The 27379-nt window shown below is 42.1% G+C and overlaps 1 protein-coding gene across 1 annotated transcript; it reads left to right on the top strand.

Moving 5' to 3' along the window:
• The first annotated feature begins 756 nt into the window (after nt 1-756).
• Nucleotides 757-27379, top strand: ndp (norrin cystine knot growth factor NDP). Its single transcript, XM_086267469.1, has 3 exons — nt 757-930; nt 11812-12257; nt 24426-27379. Exons 2-3 carry the CDS (start codon nt 12048-12050, stop codon nt 24648-24650), a joined length of 435 nt encoding a protein of 144 aa, XP_086123595.1. The 5' UTR covers nt 757-930; nt 11812-12047; the 3' UTR covers nt 24651-27379.

The raw sequence follows: 27379 nt of genomic DNA, 5'->3' as shown, positions 1-27379 counted from the left end.
TTTTCATCATTTCTAAACATACAACTGGCTTTAGGTTTGTGCTCATATTTCCCCTCCCCTCCGGGTTGTGTGTCTGTGTTTTAAACACAGAGTGATTTTTGGCAAATAAGTCCTTCATTCGGTTATGATTTGGCGCTTTTCATAATGTCTCCTTTTTCAATATATTCAGCGTATGTGTAGCTTTGCTTTTCTAGTAGAAGTAAATGGTATCTCAGAGTTGCAATCCCAAATATGCTTCTCTCCTTCCCCTTCCTTCCTCCCCTCCAAACCACCACCACACCTGCGAACCCCTCCGCCCCTACCCCCTGTGTCACGGGGGGGGGGGGACGCCGCGTGAAGAGGAAGGGCCGCAGGGGCCAGTTGTTTTTAAATAAACTAAATCTGCTAACAGTTTTATAACCCTGACCTCGTAAAAAACTGGCTGCAGCTTTTGGTCAGCTCTCTCCTGATGGGGCAAGCAGAGTCGTTCCAAGCCTGGAATTCCCATTTGCCGCTGCGGAGCATGTCGGTGCGTCAGCTGGTGTGCCTGCGAGAGAGAGGGAAGAGGTAAAAGGGCGTATGATATACGATTGCTGTGTCACGATCCACATGTGATGAGCGTCCTCACAGGCGGGGAGCATCCAGGCTGCTCCCTCTGTCTGGTGATTTCCCTGTTAAAGAAAAGTAAGGGAGAGGGGGGGCAAGGGAGGGAGAAAGAGAGAGAAAGCAGAGGTGAGAGAGAGAGAGAGAGAGAGAGAGAGAGAGAGAGGGAGGAGAGAGGAGCGCTCAGACAATCAGTGTGTGTCTGTGTGTGTGTAAGTGAGAGAGAGAGAGAGGTAGAAACAAGAGGAGAGAGGAGCTGGCTGGGAAACAACAGTTGAACAACAAATCCAGTGTTGCATGCAGCCTCTCCGGATACCTCTGCTGTCTTTCTGCTGCCGGTCACTGAAGGTAAGACCATCAGCCTGGGTGTCACACCTCTGAATCTGCACTCCTGCAGATTTGGGTGCATCCTGTTGTCTTTTTTTATAACTCTGTGCACTGCAAATGTAGTCAATCAAACTCTGTATCAGGCATGCCATCGAGGATCCAAGTATTCACTGCTATACCCTGGATGTGTTTCACGTGTGTGCATTTTTACGTAGCTGTACGTGCATCACACATGGGCTCGCTCAAAGAGAGTTTGAGTGACACTCCTGCTCACTTTTTTTTTCTCCCCCCCTACTCCTCCCTTCCTCTGTTGCACATCACTAAGCTCAGGTGTGCATTCCTGTTTTACTGCAGGGCAGTTCTACACCGTGCGAGTCCATAAACTGCAAGTGGTTGTGATTAGGACGCAGTGTGACATGATTTGTAATAAGAGGAAACATGTTTGTGTTGGCGCCGGTGGATTTGCTAATCAGGCACTGACAGCGAGGCTGGAAGGATAGTGGGAACCCGCGTGGCTTGCGGGACATTAATAGTGCGTTAATAGTGAACATCTCCGGAGATGCATGAATATGTGTTTTACAGGTGTGTGCGTTCATGGCTGTAAGTGTATGATTGACTTGGCCTGTTATGTTGGACCCCGAGGCTGCTGGCTTATGCTAGAAGTACATGATGACAGATACAATAGACTCTGTGGTAGGTAGGAGGAGGAGGAGGAGGCGAGCTACCACTTTGATTTGACTGAGGAGGAGAGGCGTGTGTGTGAGAATGATAAAGGGAGAAGGTGTTTAAATGAAAAATGAAGTGGCTACAAAAGAGTGTGGGATAATGTGAGTGGGGTAGGAGAAGAAGCCCAAGTAGGAGGAAAGGGGGAAAAAAAACATCTGAGAAAGAAAGAGACGGGCAGAGCCAGGAGGAGGACACAATAAATAGGAGAAACAGAATGAAACTGAGATGTGTGAGAGAGGCTGAGAAAAGAAGGGCTGGAGGAGGTGAGAGTGAGAGAGCATGACACAAGACGGGGCAGAAAAAAGAAAGCGATTGAGACCGTGTGATGCAAACAGCCCTCCAGACATCTCCGTCCACTTCCGGTGACACCAGATGAGAAACAGTTTGCGCGGCAACGAAAGAAGCGCCGCAGACTCTGAGAATCACCTCTGAACTGTTTGGGGAAGAGAAAAAGGCGAAGACGAGGAGTAGGAGGTGTGTTTGAAACACTGCACATTCAGCCAGGTACAGATAGACAGCAATACTCTGGCAGAGCAGCACACACTTGGTTTTGTGTCTCATGTTTCATATTCTCTCACACACACACACACACACTGGGGCCCATTGTGAGTATATTTATTTGGACAGTGCTGAAGCTCTGATAGGCAGTTCACAATGTCTCACTGCCACAGGAATGTGCTTCTGACAAATGGATGCTCTACACGAACCTGAGGCCATCAAGGGGATCCTTAACACCAACCACCCAGACGAGCATGTGGCAGATATCTGCTGCCCAAAGAAACCCGGTCCAGAGCGATAAAACAAATGCGTCCATGACTCCTTTCGCTCCCTCTTTTTCAAAAACATCTTAGGCCTGGAGCTGCATTGAGGATTGATCTAGTTACATGCACAGCTTTTTTAGCCCACAGCTCGCCACAGCTTTTCTTTCCCCCCACTTCTTTCTGACACGGATGGAGAGAACAGCAGAGGAGATGGAGTTGGGATTTGAGGTGCATGCGTGTTGACTCAGGAAGATTAGGGGGTTCTGTTTTTATCAAAGCGGTCAACAAACAGCTCCCACACTCTGGTTAAATGAGAAGAAAAAGAAACTGGAGAATATTTACACAAATGCCTTCCCTGTGTATTCTCCAATCTCAGTGCCTCTTATTTCCCACTGTTTCTGAGAAGCCTAAATTGTAAAGCTAACACAAGATTAGCTCCAGCTCACACGGCCGCCTGTCATTGGCTGTACAGTGCTCTCAAATCCACACTGTTTGTCTTATCTTTACTTGGGGGGAGGGGGGGGGGATATATATTTAGTGAGGAGCTTAGCTTTTAGGAGAGTGGCGCGTGGGGAGGGTAAGAGAGGGCGAATGTGTGTGTGTTTTAGACAGAGAGGAAGAGTAAGTTTGTGTGTGCGTTTTGAGAGCTGGCGTCAGTAGACAGTGGAAGAGCTTGGCACTCTGCATGCCAAACTGTGTGTGTGTGTGTGTGTGTGTGTGTGTGTGTGTGTGTGTGTGTGTGTGTGTGTGTGTGTGTGTGTGGTTGGACAGGTCTTTGGTTCTGTACACCCCCACCCCCCCTCACTTCACTGCAGTCAGGAATCTGCCCTTTAGTTTATTAAAAGCTGGTGAAACAATGGAGGGGGTGAGGTTGGGGATGAGGGCAGGTGGTGGTGAATAGAAAATCATGACGTAAACTCTGGGCATGATACAGAGCCGTGGCAGATCAGCAGCGAGGGTGATGATGTAGCAGTAAATGTAGGAGAGAAGGCAAGATTGAGTTATTCATGACAGACCATAAAACAACCTTTTCCCCCGCTCTACCTGTCACCTCGCCCTCACTCCATCTCCTCCATCGTCCTGTGATGCACCTGTTTTTCTCAGCAGGGCAGTGGGGGCTTAATACCCGAGCTCCCCATTGTGACTGCAGACAGGCCCATCACTGGACAACAACTGTGTACTCAGCTGCCGCCAGGCATAGGTGATAAAGCAGAGGATCCCTCAGAAGATCCGACTCCTCTACCCAGGCCATGTGCCGTCACACACCAACATCCCAGCAATGTTCAGAGCCCCAGAGCAGGAGCATAATAACACCCACGAGAATACCACATGACACAGCCCTTATGTACATATGTGAGGGTTTGTGTGTGTGAGATGAAAACCCATAAGTAAGGTGGGCAGGGGATATTTATACTTGCACCCCACTGCTAAGAAGAAAACATGGTAACAAGTATTGTGCAATTCTGTTCTACACAACATACACTGGGGCGTCAGCGCAGTGTCACTTTTCATAACAGATTTTTGAGATAACGTAATTGTTTCACTTGTACCTCTTGAACAAAAGTTTTCATTATGACTTGTGTTTGTGTATCTTAGAGCAGTGGAAAACAGGGAAATCAGTTTTTGCTGTCACTGATCTGTGTGAACTGATCGATTGCTTGGTTTTATAAATGGTAAGAAAATAATGAAAACTGTTCACCACAGATACTCCAAAAGTAGTCAAAAACCTGAAGCAGATCTGGCCTGCCTGTATTTCAGACCCGTCATGATCGGTCTCTGTATCCCAGGTGAGCGTGGGGAGGCATCTTTCCCACAGTAGCCTCTAAGAGAGGCATCACAGTGTCTGCACTTCTTAAGCTTGGAATTATCTTCTCAGCTGAAGCCAAAACCTTCAGACCACACAAACTGTGGGGCTGTCTTTGTAGTAATGTGGTTTGGATTCCCACATATTATATATTTAACCCAGTTTGGATCTCTTTGCAGGTCCAGAGCCCTTTTTTAAATTAGCCGCCCTTTGGCTATGCTGCTAAAGTTATATAAAAATGAAGGAGAGTTTGTTTAATTTGATTTGTTCTATGACAGATGATATGTCTTTTTATAAGCAATAAGCACAGATCTAGATATAGGCCTGGAGTTACAGTGCAAATAATACATGCTGTGTAATAATTTCGTCTGCCTCTGGGCCTCCAGCTTTGGCACTCTTATTAGTTTCTGAGTACTGGGAATTTCACGTTGGTCAGTTGAAGAGGAAAAGAGATTGCTTTAGATTTGGAGGCCTTTGTGCTAAATTACTGAAGTTCCAATTTGTTTAAGTAAGACCTGAAGCAGTGGACGCACTCTACCAAATCACACCAACAGGTGCTTTATATTGTAAGGTACACCCTACAATAATACATACAGAGAAAAACCCAACAATCATATGACACCCCCCCCCCCCCCCCAGTGACAGTGGGAAGGTAAGATAGGTAAAGGATAAATAAAGGTAATGGATAATTGCCATTTACCTGGTATAGGCCAAAGAAGCAGGATGTTCACGAAGAATCTAAAGCTAAAACTATTAGCTTTTTGCTAAATGATTTTACAATCATTTCTTAGTAACTCACTGTCATCTCAGGTCTGTCAGGCTCTGAATTTCTCCACGTGAATGATGTGAATGAATTTGTAAAAAGAATGTCATGTTTCAATAAAAGGGTTTAGAGTGTGCTTCCTTACTTCACAAGTCAAAGCGTACATTCATGACGCTGCATTTTCACCTGACCCCATGAACTCAGTAGCTCGTAGAACCACCTTTAGCACTAATAACGTGAAGTAATCCATTTCCACATAGCTTTATCAGACTCTCACATTGAATTCTGGCACACTCTTCTTTTCAATGTTGCTTCAGTTCATTGAGGTTTGTGTGCCTTTGTTTATACACAAGTCTCTTAAGGTCCCGCCACAGCATTTCATTTGGGTTGAGGCGTATACACAGGTGTTCATGGTTTACTCAGTGACTGTAAGGTGCCCAGGTCACGTGGCTGTAGAACAAACCCAAACCATCACCCCTCCACCACCATGCTTGGCATTTGGTATGAGATGTTTGTGCAGATATGCTTCACCAAACGTGGTGCTGTGCATCACGGCCAAACATCTCCACTTTTGTCTCGTCTGTCCAAAGAACATTGTTCCAGAAGTCTCGTTTTTCATTCAGGTACAGCTTTGCAAACCTAAGCTGTGGTGCCATGTTCTCTACAGAGAGAAAATAGGCTTTCTTCAGGCAACATTTCCAAGTAAGCAATACACATTAAGGCTTTTTATAATCGTAATTTTTGTAACTACTAACGTTGGTAGTATAATATAAACTAAGTAGCCATTAAGTTTATATCTAAGACCTCTTTTACGCGCCAGCTGTACACATTAAAGAGTTAGTTCTAAGCAGTGTATTCAACTTACTTGTGTAACCATCTTAATTAAGGTAACATATTAAACAATTTAATATGTTGTAACTGTACTTAGTTGAAAGTTCTGTCTTTATTAGTGGTGGTCTTAACTCAATATATACATAACAAAATCACCCCACTACTCTATCGTTCTCCTCTTGTAATAATGCTACTCTGGACTACTTGTTTTTGCCTTAGACTTGGCAATATTGTGATAGCTAATTCAGCATATCTCCCCCATGTCCCTGGCTTCTGTAGAACACAACATACTTTCTCCTTCTTTGCTAGAACAGTACAAGTCTAACACTCTGAAGCAGCGGTCCAGCTGCTGCTTCCTGTAGTCTTACCTCATGCAGTGTTCCTATTCCACTAAGCTCTGAACATGGATTCCTGTCACGGATATCAGGACACAGGCTTTCAGTTAACACAACTAAGAACCTGGATTTGTTAAAGTAAAATCAATTCGAGTGATGTATGTGATACACCAAATGGAAGTTATCCATGTGATGAGGATGAAGGACGAGGTGGTTTTTTTGCTGGAGGTTATGGGGTTGGACCTGGTCTTGCAGCAATTTTTCTACAACGATCATCAAAGGAGGTTGTTTACTTTAACTGAGGTGAAATTTCATGGGTAATTCAGAATTAATGACTTGTTGTATTGCTCACATAGCAGCACATTATAATGAAAGCAGTAAGGACCCAAGGTGACATAATGAGGTTGTATCCAGCACTCCTCCCAGAAATAATCATTTCTATCAGACATCAGACGGTACCGGTGCAACTGCTTGGTCTTGGGGATTAAAGAGAAAGATGTGATGGGAAAGGAACGATAGAGGGACTGTTTTTGGGAAAAGGAAAAGGTTCAGGTTTAAGTGGAACACCATGGGGATTTGTTTTTGTAATTATATCAGAAAGACAAGCTTGGTTGGACTTGATGATGGGGTTGATTCCAAACAATAGATCCAGGAAAGATATGGACCGTAACGGTCTCGGGTTTGCTGGTCATTATACTTGGATCGGTTGGGGGAATGGGGTGGAAGGGGCAATAGAGCTTGTTTTTCTAAACTCTAAGATCTCTATAAATATGAATTGGATAGGTGAGAGTATAAGGTACCTGGCATTTCACACATTAATAAGTTCTCAGTTTGTACATTCACAGTGCAGTAATGAACTCACTCAGCCAGATACAATCTCCATATATTATCCTGAAAGCCCCCATTATCTGAGTCAGCTGCCATTCGTAGCTCTGTATTGATACGACCAGCTTTCAGAGTTTAAGCATGAGTTGCCAAAAGAGACAGTAATAATGATGTGTGGTCACCTTGCGGTAAGGGCACGTCCCTGCTTGCATAGCAATGATGTTAGAGGGAAGCTGCCTCAGATGGATACATAACAAGCAGACGACAGTCATAGAAAGTCATCTCCCTGGTGCACATAAAAAGGTGGAAATGTCTGGCTAGCTCAACTAATTAGTAATCAGAGAGCGCAGAGCTGGCTGGAGACCAAAATTATGAGATTTAGGGTAAAATAAAGTTTGCTTGACTTGTCCTGGTATTTACTAGGCGGTTCACTCCTGTCATTATCTTTGATTGTTTTGCTTCATGGTAAGGCCTGTTGTCTAACAAAAACACATGTTCTGAGTGGACATTTTGATTTATGAGGAAACACTGCGGATGTTTTTCCTGTGAAAACACCTAAATACAATTACATTGTCATGTTTGATCTGAACTGATTAAACACATTTCCCTTAAAAAGTGGGTTAGGAGATGCTGCAATCACATATGGTTTCTGCTCTTTCATCCAAAACCAGACTGTCGTCCAGCTAAGGCAGCATCCAGCTGTCACTGAGCGCCAAAACTACAGGAGCCAGAAAATTCACAGATTGACTGCATGTGTACTTTTAATAGGCAATTTGAAAGGGAAAATCAGTTGAATCGTCAATAATTCATTGTTTAGTCAGTTGAGAGCAGGGAAACCATATTATCATAATTGAAGCTGATAATGACCATTTTATCCAGACATCTGTGTGTTTGAATACAGTAGATATTAAGCAGTATTCCAGTTCATTGTAAATATGTCTCTCAGGCCATGCTGAATGTAGGTCTGTAGTGTAAAGTCCTCTTAAGTCGTTGTCTCCACTGAATTTTTAGGAAGGTATCTGACTTTTTAACTGCTATATGCACAAATTTGTTTGCCACCTGCTCACTAAGTTGCTATGCTTCTTTGAGCAAACTCTTTCCTGTTGCATTGATCATTTCAAGTGTTTTAGAAATATTGATTATGGAGGCTGGAAGAAAGGTCTAGTTCATTTTTTGAGTTCACGTTGCTTAGATTTTATGGGGTAGTAAGATCACATTTACTGGAAAATAAACCTGTTGACCACATATTCAGCTGACGTGCAGAAAACCTAAGAACTGCTTTACCACTTGAGTATTGGTTGTTTTCTGGGTCTCTGGGGACGTAATGAAGCTGTCATGTGTGCTCTGTAGTGCGCACTGCACTGAAAGGGAATTTGGAGGCCACGGGGCATGCAAGGTGTGCACAGAGGCATAAGTGAGGGTAGTCTCGGGTCAAAAGGAGCCCGACAGCAAATTTTTGTCTCACTGCCCCATTGCTGCTTAATCTGGTCTTTAAATGGATCAGTTATCATAGTTTTGTATTTTCGAATTCGCTTTTATTTTGTATTATTTTCAGTTAGTTCTCTGAGTGGATTTTCTTGTTTCGGATTAGTTTATAAAATGTTTACTTTTAGTTTTTAATTAGCATCAGAGTTTAAGTCTATTTTAACTGTTACTGTATAAAAGGGAATTGTCAGAGGCAAGATTTAGAAAAATCTATACAATTATTACAATAAAAACAGAACTTTTTGAAAGCAGTTGACTCTTGTGGACATTCAGAGTCTCGATAAACATGTCCCTCAGTGTCATCAGGCAAGCTGTAATTAAAGTTTTACCAGACACTAAAGGATATTTCCTCTATATTTCTATTTTATTTTCGTTTTCAAAGTTCACAAAATCATTACAGTTAGTGTTAGTGTAGTGTAATTTTTATTTTTTTTCATAATAGATATTTTTTTCATGTCCAGTTTTATTCTACTTTTTGTAAGCTATATTCACATGGGTGCACGTAAATATGTAGATCATGTCGATCTAGTAAAAACAAGCCAACATCTGCTTCAATGTCCACTTTGGCTGATGCCTCTATTTTCCTCGTTTACTCTGTCTTACATGGGAACGGAATTGATTCCACTGTACGATTCTCAATGACTTGACTGTGTAATTTCTAAGACATGCACACTAATGATGCTGATAGCGATACCAGCAGCAGAGACGGGGATAACAGTGTTCGTTCTAATGGTATGGCTGGCAAAGCTGGAAGTGCTGATGGGTGCTGGCTGTCTAAAGCATCCTGTTGCATGAGCCGACTGCAATGTAAACCCTGCAGCACATGTTCGACAAGCCAACGAAACATCTCAGGGAATATTTATTTTAACAGGCCAAATGATACTTCTATTTCTCTCAAGAGGAATGTTAAGGTTAAATGATTCCCCCTTAGAAAGAAAAACACTGGGGTTGAACTAAAGGGGAGCTGAAGATGGAGAGATGGGTTAAAGGTTTTGCCCGAACTAGTTGCTTGGTTTTAGTTCAGAGGAAGAAGTGAGTGCAAGATGGTGCAGTGTTGAAAAGGGATGTAATAAAATGATAATAATAACATAATTTTATGTATTCGTGTTTTGTGAAAGTATTTTAGTGCAACTGACCTTTTTGGGAAGTTATTTTGAAATGTAGTAGGTCACAAATTGCTAGACATAGCTTTAAAACGCAAGACTATAAGTAATTCAGTCATGTGCCAAATGCATTCCTTGTAAGTAATAAAACAGGAAAGTTCTCTACAGGCTGAAGACGTTCCCTTAGGTTTGATCATTTTAGTAGCAGTACCAGCCACTTGCTGCAAATTATTGTAAATTGTTTCTGGTGATTAAGGACCCTGGAATGTACTTTATTCCACCCTTGGTCAATAGCGACTTCTTGGCTTTCAATATATTACCTCGCCTGCTGGTACTGCAGCTTCTGCATGCATGTCCTTTTCATGCTTTGGAGAGGCAAAGCGTGAAATGGACACGGTGGATGTCTGTTACACGTTTTTCCATGATATCGGGTGGAACTGTGACTAGGATAAAGCAACTAAAATAGTGCATATTGCATGAGAAAGGCAACTGGATGCATAGAAGCCTCAGGTGGGTGATTAGCAGATGTTTGGACACACACTCACAAAAACACTAATGCATTAAAGTTACATTTTCATTTTCTACTGTAATGTAACTCCACTTCTTGCATAGGTATGTAACTAAAAGCAATTGACTGAAGAGCTAGTTACAAATTGTCTTGAGTTAAAATTTCAATAATTTCCAAGTATTATCAAAGTACTATTCAAATAGGTTACATTTCACAAACGTTTTAAGTAGACATTATCACTTAATAACTACTTGTACTCATCATATGTCAAGAGGTGTCCACACAGGAAGCAACAACCAGCAACATGGCAACCTCAGACCATAGAGAGCAATTAGGTCATCTTACCATTTACACATTTACACTGTCACAAAGGAGGGAAACAAATGTCAGCAGCATGAAGTAGGCTAGTCATTTATGCTCAAACGTTAAACTTTTCTCAACTTCAAGGATTAAAGCACTTACAGGTGACAATGAATGATATGATTGACATATGACAGAGTGGAAAATACATCAGTGGGGTTATATAGTTGTCCCTGAAATTAAATACATATTCATTTAGTTGAGGAGTAATAAGGAACAGAATATTCATCTGACCACTTTATATAACCTGGAATTTTTCTAACTATTGTACAATCAACATCAGACTACTGATCTCCAAAAGTTGATTTTGTTCATCTGGACGTGGCGTTTTCAGTGGGAGAAACGTTTCGTCACTCATCCAAGTGACTTCTTCAGTCTCAGCTGACTGCAGGTTTCCCCAATCTTATAAACAGTACATTTGCATACTGACTGAAACCAGCCCACTGAAGGAACAATGGGCTGGGAGGTCGGTTCCTTCATCAAAATTATAACTTTCTTCTCATCCCAAAGCAACTGTGTAAAAGTCATATTTTTCCACAGCACCACTAATGAGCACCTACATTTACAAAGCCACGGTTTACACTTGACTTTAGTTGTACGTGTTTAAAAAAAACAAACACTTAAGCATAAATACAGCTCCTGCGACTCCATGTGTAACCACTTCTTCGTAAACCTTTAGCACACAAGTATAAATTGGGTCAAAGTATTTAAAATGATCACAAAGCATGAATTTATGGGTAGCTCGTGAAAATAGATAGATAATAATAGTTAATAAACTTTAACATGGCTATTTTGCTCCTTTCGCCATCTCTCACCCTACCATGCACTTAATTCACAACACATTTCAACATACCTGCTGCAGCCAGAACCAGGCTCACTTTTAACACAAACCCTATTGTCAGAAGGACTATAAAACTATGAAGTCGGGAAAAAAATTACCTAAATAAATGTGAAAATATGCAGAGGGCTTGCAGTCATGAGAGGGCTTGTTGGGAAAGTGAATTATTTTAATGAAAAAGTCATTCCTGGGGAGAGGAAAAGGCCCGGCTGCAGGCTGTTTGTGCATGGCTTAAGTTTCTCTTCTATAATAAAAGCACAAGGACTTATGTGTCCACATGTGTGTGCCGTGTGTGGGTGTACTGGGTTGAGCGTGGAATAAAGGAGACAAAGTAGACGGCCAGTTTCTTGAGACACACACACTCAAATAATTAATCTCAAAAACTGGCAGAAAAAAAAACTATGTCTGGAGATAGCTTCATCCACTACACACGAATTGTAGCATTTGGAACAGTTTGACTTGTGGACAAAACATAGAACGGCCACACGCAATATCGCTGCTTTTTCTGGTCTTTATCTCTTCATGTTTCCATTGATGCAGTTATGTTTGTCTTCTGCTTCCAGACTCTGATGGATTAAGGCAGCGGGGGATGGAGCAGCCTGCCCAAGAAACCCTCCTACTACCTAAAGCTTGCTGAATTTGAACCTACAGTGAGCTGACAGGAACAAAGCAGAGTCAAAGACAATCTCCTTTTGTGCAGCCTTGTGACAGAACAGACTCTGTAAGGAGGAGGAAGAAAAGCAACTACGTTACACGTTGGACATCCCGTGAGGATCAAGAGCCTCAGGGTGGCCCGATCATGAAACCTTCCATCTCTGGGGGCTCCCCCTCTGGTCTTCTGCTGGTTCTAATGTGCTGCCCCCTCCTGGGCTTGGTCCATTCTGCCAGCAGCAGCAACAAGGCCAGCGATAACGGACACGCACACCTGGGAGATGCTGACCCAGACCGCTGCATGAGGCATCACTTTGTGGAGACCATCACACACCCAATTTATAAATGCAACTCCAAGGTAAACCTACCAACACACTAAAAGCCAACCTTTCATATGAAATCTAGATAGTTGTCAATGTTTTTTATGTGACTTTTACTTTGTTTGATGTATTAAATGTTTATTGTTGCCAGTGTTTAAATGGAGTGCAATATAAGTTCAAAAATGAGACCATCCCCGAGTCTCTCAGTTCCCTCTGTCAGCCGGTGGTGTGATTTCTGTGTGAACGATGTGATTGAACTTTTCCACAAAAACCCAAAGGATGTGACAATTATTCTACACCCCGTGTAGCTCAGTGCCTGCCTTCTAGTGCAAGTGTCAAGAGCAGAAAACAACAGCTTAGAACATAAGTCAACTAATAAGCCCTGTCATACACTGCAGGATGAAACATAAGGTTAGCTGGTGTTGGTATCAAGTTGTCCATGTTAGCTGATGAGCTGAAATTAGCCAGAACACAGTTTTATTTAAGTTGGATGGTCTGGAGATGGAAGTGGAAATTTGACTATCAGGGGAAACTGTGGTGGACTTCAGGATGTTTGGTTTTCAGAGTCACGGACAAACTGCAAACAGCAGGGTCTGCTAATTAATCTAATAACTTAGCTGGACATTTTAAAACGACTTTATCTGCTAATGTTACCAAAACTGAGTATGGCTAATCACATCTTGCTTGTCAGTGAAAATCATATCTGAATGAAAATGCTAGTTGGTTAGCTTGCCCAGCTAAAGTGATCATTGATTATAAAGTGTCACATGGTACTGATTTTAGTAAATCATGCAATGGCAAAGATATCTATGAGTAATATTTACTTTATACAAAATATGGTTTTCTTTTCAACATGGAGGTGGTTAGCAAGCTGTCTGCAATTTAGCTTTGATGTCTTTATGTTGATACGCAGTGTTTATACCGGTCTCCTGGTTTCTGTTCAAGATACAAGAAATACAGCACATACAACAGAACAACATTTTTTTGCAGGACAGTGTTGACTGGCGAAAGTACAAGCTGAGCATGAACCTGAGCTATAGCCTACTGATCACCTGGGTGGAGGTGTCAGCAATAACAGTGGTTTTCTAAGGTTGCACAGAGCTCCTTAAGGTAATGGGCCATTTGCTTCAAATCAAGCTCCTGAGCCTAAGAATAATACCCAGCAATGACTTAAGAGCCATTTTTTCTCACAAATTCCTTCCTTTCTACTAGTATTGCTCATTTCCCCTTGAAAGCCTTTCTCCATTTGACCATTCTAGTGTATCATTCTTTCCTTTGCTCTCTTAATCTCCATCTCTTTTAGAAGAGTCACATAGGAGTGTGTGTATATGTGTGTGTGTTGGTGGTTCTGGAGATGGGCCACGCTGCAGACATATTCTGCACCTCAGCTGGGGCTCAGATTTGGCTGAAGCTATCGTGTCGCTGTTAGCCTGCTCGCTCGTGCACTGCCAGGTGCTAAAGAGGGTTAGAGAGAGAGATGGGGTGAGGAAAGAAGAAGAAAAGTGGAGAGGCAGTGATTAAACAATGGTGTGGTGTGTATCCTGACAACTTAAAGGCAGCCACTTGACGTAAAGAGACTGATGATCCCACTGAGTAGCACCAAACATGTGAATGCTATTGTAGGAAGGTGCTGTCGATTTTCCCTCTTTCCTTTTGTTGTGCACCAGTGCAGTTGCTTGTCTAGCGTGAGTGATCTGTTCTTTGGTCTTTTTTTAATATTCTGACTATGAGTGCATCAAGCAGGTGGCCAAACCGCAACTCGGCTCAGGCGAGGCAGGGCTGAACACACACTCAGCATGAGCTTGGCTTTCTATTACAGCGCACAGAGAGCCGAGTGGAAGCCTAACTGAGCAACTGTTTTACACCTCAGGCCTGATTTAGACTTCTGTGGTGAATCTTTGTAGTGCCTACAATGTAACCTACGTAAGTGGCCGACTTCTTGCCGGCATTTATGCCTGTGCTGGTGCGTTATGTGCTAGTTAGCATGTGGTCGTGTCCTTTGTTTTATATGCGGTGCCAGCGGATAGAAACCAATAAAATGATGGGCCCTCACGCTTTGTTGTGTTCTTTTTTGTTGTTTGCTTCTTTTCTGGGGTAAACTATATTGGTTCCTCGAGTCTTTCCACTTTCATATTTTGGCTGTGTACAGTACTGTGCAAAAAGTTTGAGCCAGCTGTCATTTCTTTATATTTAGATTCTGCAAAGCCAAACTTCCCTGTCCTTTTAACCTCTTAAGCCCCAAGCCTAACTGATCTCCTGCCTTTTGCTCCCGTGTCAGGGGACGTTGGGGCTTAGGAGGTTGTCTTGAGTGATGGGTCCTCAGGTTGTCTGAAGGTGTTTTAAAGCTTTTCTTTGAACATTTTCATTCCAGTCCTTGTACCTGACCATTTTCAGAGGATTTTCATTTTTAATTCTTGAGTTTTAAATCCCTTAATGCTGACCTATGAATTAGTATCACAAAAGTCATTTAACAAAGGGATGAGCCAGCGTTGTGTCTACACAGACAATTTAGTAAATAAACAATTTTAAAAGTATCTTCTGTCACTTTATTTTGTCTTTTGTCAAATAGTTTGATAGACTTAAAATAGCAGTAGTAGGCAATTTGGAAAGAGCTGTTAGCTGAAAACTTGTTGCCATATCTCATCATGTTGTGCATTGTGCCCTGAAATATTTAGAGGAAACTGGGGGACAAAATAAGTGGCAGGCTTAAAAATATACATCAGATAAACAGTATCTGAAAGGCCCATTCTTAAGGAACAGGAAAAAGTCCAGTAAAAAAAAAAACTGACACAAGACCTGAGCGATGCATCTGGCACTCCAGTTGATCCAACTTCAGTTTGATGACCATCAGAAATGGTCTCAAGAAGGCAAGAAGGAAGAGAAACAGGGAAAATGTACTTATAATAACTTTATTTATATAGAACAGTTACAAAGGGCTTCATAGTTTGGATAAAAATGCATTAAAGTTAAGTGCACATGTTCAACCATGCAAGCACACAGTCGCTTTCATTCCTGCATACACAGTCCTATACACGCATAGCAGAAGAAAAAAAAGGCCACAAATAGACAGCAAAAGATTAAGTAGAAGCTAAACTATAGAAATGAGATTGCAGCAGATGTTTAAAACAAACCCCAGATTCAGCCAACCTGAGCTACAACCACAAAATCGTGATTACCACAAGCTTTAAGATAAGAGCAACAGTTAGGAGACCCCGATCAGATGAGGTTGGCTGCAGTTATGATGTCTCAGTAGCTCTGCTTTATACGCAGGAGCCCGGTCATGAAGGGCTTTATATGTTGTTAGTAACATTCTTAAATGGATTCTGAATGCCGGCTAGTTTTTGTTTTGTTGCATTATGTACCAACTGAAGACGGGCTGAGGAGGCTGAGAAATGCATGTGAAAAGTGAGCAGCAATAATCAAGACAGAAGAAAATTGTGTGTGTACAAGAAGTTCCACATTATTTGGAGGCAATTAAGGTTTGATTTTTCAAATGAATCTTAAATGAAAGAAACAAGACTGGATGAGGTATGGCAGATTACACAGTGAACTGGACTAAAAAATCAGTGGCACCAGGTCTTATAGAGGTGGATCTTTAGAGGATTTGTATGAACAAGAGAGGGGGACAACAGCGAATGTCTACAGCCATCTGTAAAACATGGCTTGGGGCCAGTAGTGTTGGGGATCAGGCCTCAACATTATTGAAGCAGTGTGGGATCACCTTGACAGAAAACAGAACAAAAGGCAGAAACATCCAAAGAACAGCGTTGACTGACCTTCAAAAAGCTGAAAATAAGAAATAACGAAAGCTTTAAAGGTGGTCATAAAAGTGGCCATACAAAACACTGACTTTGTGTGTTTTTGCCTTCTATACTCTGTGTATTGTTACACATTTTTCCTGTTTTCCTAGGAACAAAGAAATATGGGGCAGCTCAAGCTCAAGCAGTGCTGTATGACTAGAAAAAAAAGCTCTCTCTGCTGTCTGCAGCCCAGGTGTTGAGTAATATTCTGGTAGCAAACTCCTCCATTGTAAATTTGAACTTACACCATCACTACGCTAATTCCACAAATAAAGTTGAGTTTACAGGGTGCGAAGAGCACAACTCAGCCAGTGGAAGCAGTTGTATAATGTCCTCTGTGGATCTGAGGGGAGAAGAAAAATAAACCTGGGGATTTCATTATGGTTATCTTGGCACTGTGCAGCGTGCAAAGAAATAGGATTGGGTTTGTTTTTGAATGACTTTCCTGCTTAGATGCTAACGCAACTCTTGTCTGAGCATCTGTCTCAACTTATTAGCAAAAACATGATGAAAACACACAGGTTAGATCCACAGTGTGTGGTTTCCTGCCAGTGCTGAACTGCTGCTTTCTCGGGTTAATGTAAGTAACAGTTGTGACCTGTTTCACCGGAGCTGAAGAAAATTTCTTCCTTAATTGTGAAGGAAAAAAACAATATTTCATACACTGATGTTGTTATTTATTGTACTTTTTTGTCCACAAACATAAAAATTGTACTGTTTTGTTTTTTTGCAGTGCAGTAAAAATGAGTGAAAAATTGTTCAAGATGTTGATTTTTTTTTCTTCCCTCTTTGTTCTCTGCTTATTTTCACCCCTGCTGGGTTTTTGGTGTTGATGTGTGAGTATACTGTACATTGTCATTTATGTGACACTAAACCAACTATAGGGTTCAGTTATTCAAAGAAATGTAGAAAGCCATCTGACAAATGGATTTATCAGAAATTGCCTTTGATTTGTGTTCAAAAACACAGAACACACTTACCAGTTATTACCAGTGTAAAACTAGTTCTTCACCTTGAGTTTTATTTAAGCCTGTAAAGCCTGAAAATTTCCAGAAAATTCCTTTCTTTCAAACTATTGTTTGTCAACCCTTCTGACGAATTTGCATGTATAAGATTTAATTTGTATCATTTTTGCTACGTCCAGGATTTTTGTGCAATTTATTTTTCATAGTTTGTTTATCTTAAACCAAAAAAAACATATTAGAGGGTTATAGTTCTTAAAAACTGATGCATCAAATCTGATATACTTGGCATTACAGGGTTAATTATAATTTAAGTGCATTAAAAAAAAATTCCAAGGTTAAATTTTTTTTTTTATAATTAGGGTTCCAACTAACTATTACTTCCACTGCTGATTAATTAATGTGTTGTTCAGTAAATGAAACATCAGAGCACAGGAGAGCCTGAGGTGACCTAAGGCTATAAAATCAAGCTTTCATATGAGAAACTGAACTGAACGTGTTATTCCTCTTAAGTATTACTGCCCTCACAACCCAAGCACAATGGGGCAGAAGAGAATGTAGAGACCACACATGATTTTCACCAAGTGTTTCACCAAAACGTTTAACATGGAGTGAGTTCTTCGGTTATGTGTCTTGTGTGAACAAGTGCTGTGCAAGTAAACCAAAAAAATAATGGTGACAACGTTCAGTCAAAACAAATAATCTGGAGGTCAGCTAGCAGCTGAGTCCGTAGGCCCAAATTGTATATCTGCAGATGAGCAAACCAGGTGTCAGCCATTACTCCCAGGGAGCCATTCCACACATCCAAGCAACGACAAAAAACAGGAAGTGGATCTCGAGACCCTCTAAAGGCCAAGATGACACTTCAGCCTCTAAAACATTAAAACAAACTCTATAACATATTAAATGCATGAAAAAAATATTCTTGCTGTAAGAGACTACAGTAAGCAAACACAATCCCCCATCCCCACACACAGACAAAAAAAAGAAAATATTTCACATGCCCCATGCATCTGAATGGATCAGTCACACAAGCTATCCATTTGACGACAGCACAGATTACTGTGTCGACTCTGGATTTTGTCTTTAGGACATATGGGACTTCCTCACGGGAATCACAAATATTTCAGTGCAGGGTTGCAGAAAACTCGTCCTTCATTTCCGAGTATCTTAGTTCTTAACATAATTACATCTGTCTAAACTTGGACAGCAACACTGCTGCGGACATGCTAGTTGATGACAAAGTTTTAATGCTTTTATTTTGAAATTTTGGTTATTAATTACTTTTATTTTAAAAGACAAATGCTTACATTCTTTATGTCACACTGTAATTACATTGTTACCTAACAGATCCACGTGCATTTAGCAACCCCGGCTCAAATAAAGTCCAATGCTGCTCAGTTTTAGTCTGAAAATCCAAGCAGTGACTTTTTTAAGTAAAACAGCAGCTGTTGTTGGAAACACTGAAGTAATTTCAGCCAAAATAAGCACCATTATTCCTAATTACAAAAGTACTTGAGTTTAGAGCATAAAACCTCAAATTCAAATTAAAAACTGCCAATAAAAAAACCAAAGTAGGAAAAAGTAACCACAGCGCCTGTCACTAAAACACAACAGACCGATGAATGCAAGGTTCATGTCATATTGGAGTTTTCATGATTAATCATAGCTACTTTTCATCGTGAGAATTCAAGAATTTAAGATAATTCTTTTAAAAATTATTACACAACTAACACACATCCAGCTCCAGTACTTTTGCACTCCACCTTCAGTTTTTTACTTTCGTGTCCTATTTAATTTTATTCCGTTTTATTTTATTTCTTTATATAGCACCAAATTACAACAACAGTCAGTTTGATGTGCTTTATATTTGCACTGCTGACATTTGTCCTATATGTATAGAATTACATTTATATAACACCCATCAGACCAGGGGCACGTCCAGAGGGGCCCACAAGGTGGTACAAGCCCTTTTGAAAATATATAATACTTGTATATTATATAATTTTAAATAATTATATAAATAATAAATACAAAGCTAGTCTTGTATTTACATTTTACAATATAGTTCAAAGGAAATTTACAGTTTGTTGCAAAATTACATACTACTACTACCGCAGATGAAATTGCAGTGATAATAATAATAATAATAATAATAATAATAATAATAATAATAACAATAACAACAACAACAACAACGACAAAAACAATAACGATAATAACGATAACGATAATAATAATAATAATAATAATAATAATAATAATAACAATAACAATAACAACAACAACAACAACGACAAAAACAATAACGATAATAACGATAACGATAATAATAATAATAATAATAATAATAACAATAACAACAACGACAAAAACAAAAACAATAACGATAATAGCGATAATAATAATAATAATAATAATAATAACAACAACGACAAAAACAATAACGATAATAACGATAACGATAATAATAATAATAATAATAATAATAACAACAACGACAAAAACAATAACGATAATAACGATAACGATAATAATAATAATAATAATAATAATAACAACAACGACAAAAACAATAACGATAATAACGATAACGATAATAATAATAATAATAATAATAATAATAACAACAACAACGACAAAAACAATAACGATAATAACGATAACGATAATAATAATAATAATAATAATAATAATAATAATAACAACAACAACAACAATAACGATAATAACGATAACGATAATAATAACAATAATAATAATAATAATAATAATAATAATAATAATAATAATAATAATAGGGAAAATGAGCCTGACATGTTGCATCTAAAATAATAATTTCTTTTTTTCTGTATTAAAAGAATGATCCCTCCGACAGCAGTATATTGTCACTAGATTCTGTTATTAGTGATGTTTTATTTTCCACTATAATAAAACATAATCATACATAAAATTAGAAAAAACTGATAAAGGTGCAAATTAATAAAAAATGTATACTGTACATCTTGAAAATTTGCAATATAAATTAACTGACTTTTTAAATAAGTTTCCTTTGGGAAAGTTTTGAGTTATCAGAATCTCCTCCAATAACCTTTTCTTGAAATTGAGCCTCTAAATGTTCCTCAAGGACCCTCCAACATGAACAAAGTTGCTTGAATGAGCCCATGATGACTGCTTAGTAATGGTTTATATCACTTTATATCACTTTTAACAGGAAGAAACCTCCAAAATAACCAGGCTCAGAGAAGGGTGGCCATCAACCGATGAGAATGGAAATATACAGAAGTACAAACTGAGTCGTTTAAAATGGTGTACGTTCACCCGATAATAGTTCATTATGGCACTTGAACAGTGCTGTGTCAGTACTGAAGCTTGCATAGGTTTGTTTAATGTAGCGGCTTTAAGATGGCGCCGGTGAGGTCGGCTGCCGTCACGACTGCTCCGACCACTTTTTCTTTGTCTTTGTTTTTTAAGTTAGTTTTCAGCGTTTCTAAATCGGCAAAATCATCACCATTGGGTACATTAGGTATGACAGTGACACTCTTGTTTCTATTGGTTTACAATGTACTCACAATTCGAAGTTTTTAACTCCAGATCCGAGCTGGCCGAGTGAGATCTCGAGGGAGAACAAAGGGAAGTGGCGGCGGCCTAGAGGGAAGCGAGCCGGCGTCAGGAACAGGCTGAGAGCTCGTGCACACCGCACACCTCTGCCTAGCATCCTGCTCGCCAACGTCCAGTCACTGGAGAACAAGCTTGACGACCTCAGGGCCAGGATAAAGTTCCAGAGAGACATTCGGGACTGCAATCTCCTCTGCTTCACCGAGACATGGCTGAACCCAGCGGTGCCGGACCACGCCATCCAGCCGGCCGAGTTCTTCTCGGTTCACCGCATGGACAGGACACGGGACTCGGGGAAGTCAAGGGGAGGCGGCGTGTGTTTAATGGTGAACAACAACTGGTGCAACAGTGCGAACGTTGTTCCTCTCACACGCTCCTGCACACCAAATCTGGAACTACTGTCCATCATGTGTCGTCCTTTTTATCTACCTCGGGAATTTACATCGGTCATTGTAAGTGCCGTTTATATTCCACCACAAGCGGACACGGTCACCGCCTTATGCGAGCTGCATGAGGCACTCACACAGCACCAGACACAACACCGGGACGCTGCGCTTATTGTGACGGGGGACTTTAATAGCGCCAACCTCAAACGCGCAGCGCCGAACTTTTATCAACACATCACCTGCCCCACCAGGGGTGAAAGGACACTGGACCACTGCTACACTACGGTCGAGGACGGCTACAAGGCACAATCCCGCCCCCCGTTTGGCAAATCTGATCACGCCGCCATCTTCCTCATGCCAAAATACAAACAAAGGCTGAAACAGGAAGTTCCGGTTCAGAGGAAGGTCGCGCGCTGGACGGATCAATCGGTGGCCGCGTTACAGGACGCACTCGATGACGCAGACTGGGGCATGTTCAGAAACAGCTCCGACGATGACGTCAACGTGTTTACGGAAGCGGTTGTGGGATTCATCGGGAAACTAGCGGATGATACCGTGGAGACAAAGACTATCACAACGTTTCCCAACCAGAAGCCGTGGGTGGATAAAACCATCCGCGACGCTCTGAGATCCCGCACCGCTGCCTACAACACGGGACTCATGACGGGGGACATGGACACGTACAAAGCCGCGTCATATAACGTGCGGAGGGCGGTGAAAGAGGCGAAGCAGCGCTACGGGAGGAAACTAGAGTCACAACTCCAACAGAGTGACTCTAGGAGCCTGTGGCGGGGACTAAGGACAATAACGGACTATAAAGCACCAACAACCGGTATGACGAACGCGGCCGTGACTCTGGCAGACGAGCTGAACACTTTCTATGCTCGCTTCGAGGCTGCAGCTAAGGTCTCCAACAATGCTAGTGTTAGCGGCGCTAACGGCTGCAGACAGGAAGATACTGCCAGCACCGGAAACGTGCTCGTCATCTCCGAGCATGAAGTAAGGAGAGCCTTCAAGAGAGTGAACACCAGGAAAGCAGCAGGACCAGACGGCATCCCAGGTCGTATCCTAAGAGACTGCGCATACCAGCTAGCTCCTGTGTTCACTGAGATATTCAACATCTCTTTATCTCAGTCAGTGATCCCCACATGCTTCAAAGAGTCCATCATTGTTCCTGTCCCGAAGAAACCCCACCCTGCTTCTCTCAATGACTATCGCCCTGTAGCCCTCACCTCAGTAGTGATGAAGTGCTTTGAACGCCTGGTCAGAGACTTCATCATTTCTTCACTACCAGACACACTGGACCCACTACAGTTCGCTTACCGTCCAAATCGTTCCACAGACGATGCCATCTCTCATCTCCTCCACACATCACTCACTCACTTGGACACTAGAAGGGGGAATTATGTTAAAATGCTCTTCATAGACTACAGCTCTGCATTTAACACCATAATTCCCTCCACACTCACCACCAAGCTGGAGCATCTGGGACTCAGCTCATCTATGTGTCAGTGGATCTCCAACTTCCTAACTGGCAGACCACAGGCAGTAAGGATGGGCGGACATGTCTCAGCCTCCACCACTCTCAGCACTGGAGCCCCCCAGGGGTGTGTTCTGAGCCCCCTGCTGTACTCTTTGTACACATATGACTGTGTGGCCACTACCAGCTCCACCACCATCATCAAGTTTGCTGACGACACCGTCGTGGTGGGCCTGATCTCTGATAACAACGAGACGGCCTACCTGAAGGAGATTAGGAATCTGGAGAACTGGTGCCAGAGGAACAACCTCCTTCTAAACGTCAGTAAGACAAAGGAGCTGATAGTGGACTTCAGCACTAAGCAGGAGAGGAACTACCAGACCCCTGTCATCAACGAGTGCCCAGTGGAGAGAGTGGACAGCTTCAAATACCTCGAAGTTCACATCACGCAGGACCTGTCATGGTCCTGTCACATCAACACCGTGGTGAAAAAGGCCCGACAGCGTCTCTACCACCTCAGACGCTTGAGAGACTTCCAACTGCCCTCCAAGGTGCTCAGGAACTTTTACTCGTGCACCATAGAGAGCATCCTGGCGGGAAACATCTTAACCTGGTTCGGGAACAGCACCATGCAGGACAGACGAGCTCTACAGAGGGTTGTGCGGTCAGCTGAGCGCACCATCCGCTCCGAGCTCCCTGACCTGCACTCAATCTACAGCAGGCGGTGCTGGACCAAGGCCAGGAAGATCGTGAAGGACCTCAGCCATCCCAACAACAGACTGTTCTCTCTGTTGAGGTCAGGAAAACGATTCCGCTCCCTGAAGACCAACACAGAGAGACTGAGGAGGAGCTTCTTCCCGCAGGCGATACGGTCTCTCAATCACACCACCACACAGTACTGACCCACACATATAGTTCTTACACACACACTGGACTTTCTGGACTTTGGTTTTGCACAACACTGGTCACTATATTCTTCATTTCCGGTTAATACTTGTACAGCTGCTGTTATTGTGTATATATTTATTTATATTTAGATTTCTTCATACATTCTTATATAGTTCTATATTGTGTATTTTGTTGTACAGTTATTTTATTTTCAACTTTAATTTATATATTTATCTTTATCTTATTCTTCCCAGTTAAATTTACCCTTCATTCTAATTTGTGTTGTACAGTTATTTCATTTTTAACCTTAATTTATATTCTATTCCTTCCTAGTTAAATTTACCCTTTTTAATTTTTCATATTTATTTCCTATCTTATTCATAGCCTTTTCCTTTTTTGTTTTCTTTAGGTCACGAGCAGTTGTCCAAGCATTTCACTACATATCGTACTGTGTATGACTGTGTACGTGACAAATAAAATTTGAATTTGAATTTGAATTTGGCTCATGAGTAAAAGGAGGAGCAGGAAAGGTGCAGACAGAGAGGAGGCCAAAGTTTGATAGCCTGATCCTTTGCCAGGACAAAGACAAATGGTCTTAAAGTGGCGACAACACTGTTCATATGTGTGTGTGTGTGTGTGTGTGTGTGTGTGTGTGTGTGTGTGTGTGTGTGTGTGTGTGTGTGTGTCACCCATACATGGCCCCAGACAGGCCTTTATCAAAGTGGGTACACGGGTGGCGACACACAGCAGCTGGCAGAAGGACATGACACAGGAGTCAGTTTAGGGAGGCGACAGGAATTCAGTGACCTACAGAGGAATGCCGGTCGGACAGTCACAACACTAATCAGGCTGGTGATGTGTGTGTGTGCTGACTGGTTAAACTGGGGAAAGGTTTCATATGCTGGCTTTGTTCCCTCTAAACAGCACAGAAAAAAAGTGGCCAACCACGCACACATAAACACACACAGAGCCCAAACATCTTTTTACTCCCCTTAAAGAGCCTGAAGGTCAACGAAAAATGCTTATCTGTATTTTTCATAACATCGCCTTTTCGCCTACTTCTTTCTTCCAGATGGTGTTGCTGGCGCGCTGCGAGGGCCACTGCAGCCACACGACCCGCTCCGACCCCCTCATCTCATTCAGCTCAGTGCTCAAACAGCCCTTCAAGAGCACCTGCTCCTGCTGCCGGCCGCACACCTCCAAGCTGAAGGCGGTGAGGCTGCGCTGCACTGGCGGGACTCGCATTACGGCCACTTACAGATACATCCTCGCCTGCAACTGCGAGGAGTGCAGCTGAGCAGACAGCAGTACCCTCCCAGACCCTCAAGACTCTCAAGAGCCGGCAGTTTTCTTGGCCACAGACCTTCCTCTCAAGCTGTCCAAAGCATTTTGGTTGATTATTGGATCAGAAAACGGCCCCAGAGATACTGGTTGTTAACTTGTGAGTGATAGTTTGGAGCAGTCAGATCAGCCTCACGTGGGCCTTAAAATTGACCTACAGCCCTTGGGACTCAGACAGAACATACTATACCCTTTCTATTATGTGCATTCAATCAGTACAAACAATGCAAAGCATATTTCTTCAGCTCACAAGGCCAGACACCACAAACTGCAGCTCCCAGGAGCCCGCTGGAGACCCTCCTCGCTGCAGAGACACACTGCACTCATTATAAGCCTCCGTAATCCATAACACACACGCTCAAGAACCACAGAATGAGAGCTCATTGCAAATATCTGTAACAGCCTTCTCCCTGCTCCATAAAAAAAGGGAAAAAAAAAAAGAAGAAGCGTTTGACGACTAAACAAAATGCCTCGTTAAAAAGCAGCATGGGAAAGGACAAGCGGGTCCGCGTGAGCCCTGACATGTGCTGGATCTACAGTGGAGCACCTGCGCCGTGCTTACTCACCCAGTAACATTTTACACACTCCCTGCAGACTTTCATCTAGCTGTGTAAAACATGACTGATGCTGACAGGAGAGCTCATCGAATGAACAGTAGAAAAAAAAAGAAGAAAAAAAAAGTAGCGTAAGAGGAGCCCAGAGGATGCAAGAAGACCACTGATGAAGGTTTTAGCAGCCTCTGGGTCAGCGGCGTGGACTGTCAATAGACTGCCAAGGGTATCAGTGCTCATTTAAAGTATAACCTGTTCTACTTGGATCTTTGTGATGTTCATGTTGACGTTATTGTAACTTCCGCTACTATCACGCCGGATTGATTAAACTTGCCGCTATTGCCTGTAACGTATTGTTAGTAATGACATGTCCTGTGTCCAACATGATGAATACAGAACTTCACACTCACTATTCATACTCTGTGTGTGCATTTGTGTATGCGTGTGTGTGCCGCAGGCTCATTTGCAAAACTTGTGGTCACTTTATTTGAATTGGAAAAACTGTGTTCAAATTGAGCTTTTTCCATCATTAAGGCTTCAGTTTTTTTTCAAACCACAAAGAATTGAGAGCTCACTTTTAGTATTTGAGCTGAAATAATGGGTGGTTGAAAGCAAAGAAAGGCCATGGTAGCTTGAATTTTAAATGCTTCTTTCTAAATGCACAGCAGTTATCTTCACTGCTTTGGAGTATGCTAATTTATGTCATACATGTTAAGTTAAATCCTGTGTGTCTGGCATATACAGCAGGACGTCCTTTCTTTCTTCTTGTTTTGGCTGCTCCCTTTAGAGGGTCACTCCAGCACATCATCTGCCTTCATTCTAGCCCCGCATCCTCCTCTGTCACACCAACCCTCTGCATGTCCTCCTTCTTTACGACCATCTTCTCCATCTTCAACATCCTTTGTCCAATATAAAGTATCTACCATCCCTTCTCTGCACATGTCCAAACCATTTCAATCTCACCCGTCTAACTCTGCCTCCTGAGTTGTCCCTCCGATGTACTCATTTCTAATCTTGTCTATCTTGATCATTCCTAATAACAATCATAACATCTTCACCTGCTCCACCTGCAACTGTGGCTATCCAAAATCCAAATCTCCAAATCATACATCATAGCAGGTCTCATTACAATCTTGTAAACCTTCCTTTTCACTCTTGCTGCTATGCTTCTGTCACATATCACCCCTGACACTCGTCTACACCCACTCCGCCCTGCCTGCACTCTCTTCTTCACCTCGCAGCTACTTCTTGTAGCTTCACCGTTACTCTCGTCTCCCTCTCATTCACACACATGTATTCTGTCTCGACTTCTTTTCTCTTTGCTGCATACCTCCACCCCTCCAGGCTCTCTTCCACTGGCTCCCTGCTCTCACCACAGATCACGATGCTGTCTGCAAACGTCATAGTCAGAGAAGGCTTCTGTCCGCCTCTCCATCACCACTGCAAATAAGAAGGGTCTCAGAGCCAATCATTTATGTAATCCCACCCAACCTTGAACTACACCTTAAAGACACACTCTGCAAACATGACCACAGTCTCACTGTCCTTGTACATATATTTCACTACCCTCACATACATGTCTGCTACTCAGAGATAGTTGGTAGCACTCTCAAAATGTCTGGTCACTAGGGAAGTGATTTCCCGACTGGTTGAGGAGCAGCTGCTGATTGTTGCTGGGTGAAACTGATCGAAGAGGGTGTTGCTCCACAAACCTCTGTGTGATCACTTTGGTCACTGGCAAAAGTTTGCAAGTGTCTGCAAACAAACACTCTTCCATACAAACTAAAGGTGACTGTAGCCATCTGCTTGCAGCCACAGCAATCACAATGAGGTTTTCAGTGCAGCACCGTATGATCAGCTTCACTTAGCAACTCCTGCAGCCATGAGGTACCTGGACTTACCTTGGGGTCACTGACTGTTTTAAGCCCTGCATGAACGATCATCAGCAATCAGTTTCACAGTGACTGCCAGCAACCACATGCAACCAGTCTGGGAGTACTTATTCTTCCCCAGTGACTGGCGGCCATCCCATCTGCAGGCCTGTGTGACTGGTGCCTTAACAGATCACTTATCAGTTTGTGCAGTTCACTGCAGAACGACTAAAATGGGTAAAAAAAAAAAAAAGCCAGTCTTA

Source organism: Aulonocara sp. 'chitande type north' Nkhata Bay, linkage group LG16, assembly GCF_057382095.1.
Source record: "Aulonocara sp. 'chitande type north' Nkhata Bay isolate Kocher_YH1m ecotype deep benthic linkage group LG16, A_spYH_male_GT1.1, whole genome shotgun sequence".
NCBI lineage: Eukaryota > Metazoa > Chordata > Actinopteri > Cichliformes > Cichlidae > Aulonocara > Aulonocara sp. 'chitande type north' Nkhata Bay.
The sequence above is the reverse complement of the archived record's forward strand: the minus strand, read 5'-3'. Positions and strand labels throughout refer to the sequence as shown.